The sequence below is a fragment of the Pteropus vampyrus genome, unplaced genomic scaffold (assembly GCF_000151845.1).
Source record: "Pteropus vampyrus isolate Shadow unplaced genomic scaffold, Pvam_2.0 Scaffold1, whole genome shotgun sequence".
Taxonomy (NCBI): domain Eukaryota; kingdom Metazoa; phylum Chordata; class Mammalia; order Chiroptera; family Pteropodidae; genus Pteropus; species Pteropus vampyrus.
The window spans coordinates 19,095,011-19,098,902 of record NW_011888782.1 but is presented as its reverse complement, the minus strand read 5'-3'; the positions used below and the strand labels follow the sequence as shown (position 1 = coordinate 19,098,902).

Here is a 3,892-nt window from a genome sequence, read left to right as displayed (position 1 = left end):
AAATGGTAATCTTTTAGGTAGAATTTTTAACTAGTTGCTTAAGTCTATCTTCATCTAAACATGAAAATGGAAAAAAAAAAACTAACATAGAGAATGTGATAATATGAAAAACAATGAGAATTATTCCAATATACTTTCCATATCCCTCTCATTGGTAGTAGTGTTTTTTAGGCAGAGAGTATAAAATACAAAACTATTAGTTATTGTCCTGTGATAGTAGAGTAAAGCTTTGAGGTTTTAGTCCCCCATTAAATATCTCCCAGAGGGCCAAAGCGGACCTTCAGAGTTCTGTTATTATTTTTCAAAGGTTGTCATAAATCATTCTTAATTGCAGAATCTACAGGGGATAAAACATTTTGGGATTAGATAGGAATAAGCCCTCTTCTAAAAGTTGTTGCCAATGTCCCTATCTTTGTGACTCAATTATTGCTATATTTTACTTTCTTTTAAGTTACTAGGAGAACAGCACCTTTGAATTATTGACTCACTGCCAATACTAGTGGCAGTGTACACGGCATGACCCAGTATAATCAGTGGAATTAGACCATGCCTCTTCTGATTTCCCTTTAAACAAAGACAACTTGTTTTCCAGGTAGATGGTGGAACTTGAATGAAGGTAGAACAGGGTTTGATATAGGACTACTGTTACCAAGATACTCAGGTTTTCCTAATAGGGAACTATAACTACACATATTCAATAGCCCTAAAACTAAAACCAAGGTGCACATTTCAAAAAATGTGAAGTCCGAATGGATGAAATAGATACCATCTTTCTTCCAGGACCCCTGTAGTATTAGGACAAGAAACTACAGTTGGTTAAGCGTTTGCCTACCACATATCCCAATGTGATTCCAGTTCACTTACAAATGCCTAGCACATCTTTTCCGTGCATTATTTATGAAATAGTGCTCAAAGTGGATAACAGTGACATATAAGCAAACACGTATGGAAGAGAGAGTGAATCAAACTGATGGTAAAAACATGACCTTCCTCCATAAGGTCAAATAGTTTTATTTTGATTAAACACTACAATACAGTATATATCCATTAAAAAAGAAAACTCTATAGTGTATATAAATTATTCCTTCCATTCATCAATTCTTTTCTTTTCCATTACAGCTTTGGTACAATATGAGTTCAGTATATAATTTTTAAATACTTTTAGCATCACAAACTCAACACAAAGTACAAAACTAATAATCCAAATTAGGGATATTATAGTCTACACAGTGGTATTCAGTGGTAGGAGAAAATCTTACCTTGATGAATTCATGTCACTAGCTAAGCTATAAAGGCATACCTAGCAGACATGACAGAAATATGCACCATTAACCAGCTAATGTGTGTATTAGTCTTTTTTTTTTTTTTTTACAGAATACCAGCAGCAATCATTTGAATGTCGAGTAAGTACTTAAGTCCTCAGCCAGTTTTCCCACCTTGCTCCTCTTCACTTAAAGACCATGAGTAGTATCTGAAGAAACGCACCATAGCCAAAGAGCTCAGAATTTCACCTGCCACCCAGTGTTGTTTATACTCGCACAGTTTGTCCTGCAGCTAGCCGACATCACAGGGACAGTGCTGGAGGGACAGTGTGGGCCAATCAGCCTAAGGTTGTTCTGAGGGGTTGGCGGTGTGACATTACAGTAAACAGGCATTGCACTGGCTGGTAGTGACCCTTGACCTGCCTGGGTAGGTAGCATGATTGGCTGTTGGTATGACTGCTGGGGCAGCCCTTGAGAACCCTGGGTCATTGGCACCTGTAGAAAGACACAAAGAGAAAACCCTTCATAAAGAGGTTATTTTTGGGTATCCAAAGAGCTACTGTGGTACCATAAAAAATCTTCAAGCATTTGAGTTAGACTTAATAGTTTATCAATCCCAGCTCTACCTTTATTAGCTGTTTCACATTGGGCAAGTCACTTAATCTCTCTGATTTCCTAGATCATTTGCATAATGACACCTACTTCAAAGTACCACTGAGAGGATTGCAGGAATAATGTACAGTATTTGGTACACACCTGCCATGCAGTAAATGTTCAGAAAGTGTTAGTTCTAAGCTTCCTTCCTTCCTCTCTCGTCACCCCCCAGGGACTGCAGTCTGGATCTCCCACTCTGGATTTCTCTCAGTTTGGAAAGTCATGCTCTCTCTCTGGTTTTATGCAAGCAAAGTATCCCGGAGCCATCTATAGGAAGAGGGGCTTTTGTCCCTGGCACCTAACTCACTCTCAGCCTGCAGCTTTAGAAAACATCTTATATGGAGATAGAGGTAGAAACTGATACAATGTGAATAAGAACTGTCGAGAAGGCTGAAGATAGATGCTTTAGGGCCAGAAATACCTGGTACAGCTAAACTGAATGATCAAAGAATTTCACTAACCTTTCGTTTTCCCATCCAGTGTATTTCAAGATGTAAATTACAAAAAAAAAAGGTGCGTAATGCTTTTTCAAATCTCAATATATGTTTAGTCCAGAAACGCAGTTGTTAGGCCTCGTAAATGCCCTTTCAATGAATGTGAGATGTTTATATGGAACCACACTTAGTGGGGCTTTCAAAAGCTGCAGTACTTATAGAAGCATACATTTCCCATTTTCTATTTATGTATTATAATCTCTATTCAAAGTCAGCCATCAACAGTGGCTGTGCCTAGCACCCACCACCCAGTCAACCACCTGACACGGGTACAGACCCACGCCCTCTACTTTCGCAAATGCTACTTTATAACCCAAATTTCCATGCTGCGGATATGCACCTGATAAGAAGACATTGTTGGGTAGGAAACCATCACACTTTGCACCGGAGTTCCTGGCTGGTTGCTCATCACGCTCTGACTCTGAGGCGGCTGCTGCACTCCCATTAGGCTTTGGAACCCCTGTTGACTAGACAGGACTGGCTGGTAACCTGCAGAGAAGAACCACCTTTTGAATGGGTTGTGCCAGGAAAAACACAAGTGATATTTGCTGGAGTGAGAGCACTTGTTTACAAGGCAACCTTCAGACATCACAATCTCCACATCGGGAATATGTTATCTAAATGTTCGTTTTGTAAGAATGCATTGTGTGTGTGTGTGTGTGCATGCGCTTCTAAGAGTAGCCAAGAATATGGCTCAAAAAAATTGACTGATATTTCCATCTTTATGCAGAATGGTTCAATGAGGATGTTGTCAAAATGGTAAATTCTTCATGACACAATGGAACAGGAACCTCTATTGACATTACTTGACAGGTATGAATCACAACTTTCATATATATCTTTTGCTTTGGTTTTGATGATATTCAGAGAATTCGCCCATTATCAGTTTTTTCCTAATTAAATGGATTCATTCTCTTGTGTTCATATTTCTGCACAACCTCATTTCACTCAGAGATGCCAATAGCCCATTAACTTTCCATGCATTCTATTTTCCATGTCTTCATGAACAAAATGGTTCACTACCCTGACTAATTCAATGTCCCTTGCCTTAGACAAGCAATGGCAATTGAAAGGTATGGAATCCTTTTAGTCTGTTTCATCACTAGCTCCCAAGAGAACATTCTGGTAGAACCCTCCAATAAGTGACCATGAACATATAATGGGTGATACAAAATGCAACATTTAAATTTATCTGTTTTGTATCCTTCTGAGTGCATTATTTGGTTGGGTTTCTTTTCTTTTTCAGTGGACCAGAATTTATTCTAATTATTTTAATCCCCCTCACCACAAGTAATTTATTATTTTTTTTAAAATTTTCAAATTACAGTTGACATTCAATATTATTTTATATTAGTTTCAAGTATACAGTATAGTGGTTAGACATTTATATAATTTACAAAGTGATCCCCTCAGTTAGTCTAGCACCCAGTTGGCACCATACACAGTTATTACAATATTATTAACTATATTTCCTAAGCTGTA

At 38.1% G+C, this 3,892-nt stretch overlaps 1 protein-coding gene across 1 annotated transcript in view; it reads right to left on the bottom strand.

The window, feature by feature from the left end:
- Nucleotides 1-980: 980 nt before the first annotated feature.
- ARPP21 (cAMP regulated phosphoprotein 21) overlaps nt 981-3,892 on the bottom strand; it is a 155,968-nt gene continuing 153,056 nt past the window's right edge. The window contains exon 19 of the mRNA XM_011355055.1: nt 981-1,757. Within this exon, the coding sequence (XP_011353357.1) occupies nt 1,500-1,757 (258 nt within the window). The 3' untranslated portion in view covers nt 981-1,499. The remainder of the gene's footprint in view (nt 1,758-3,892) is intronic.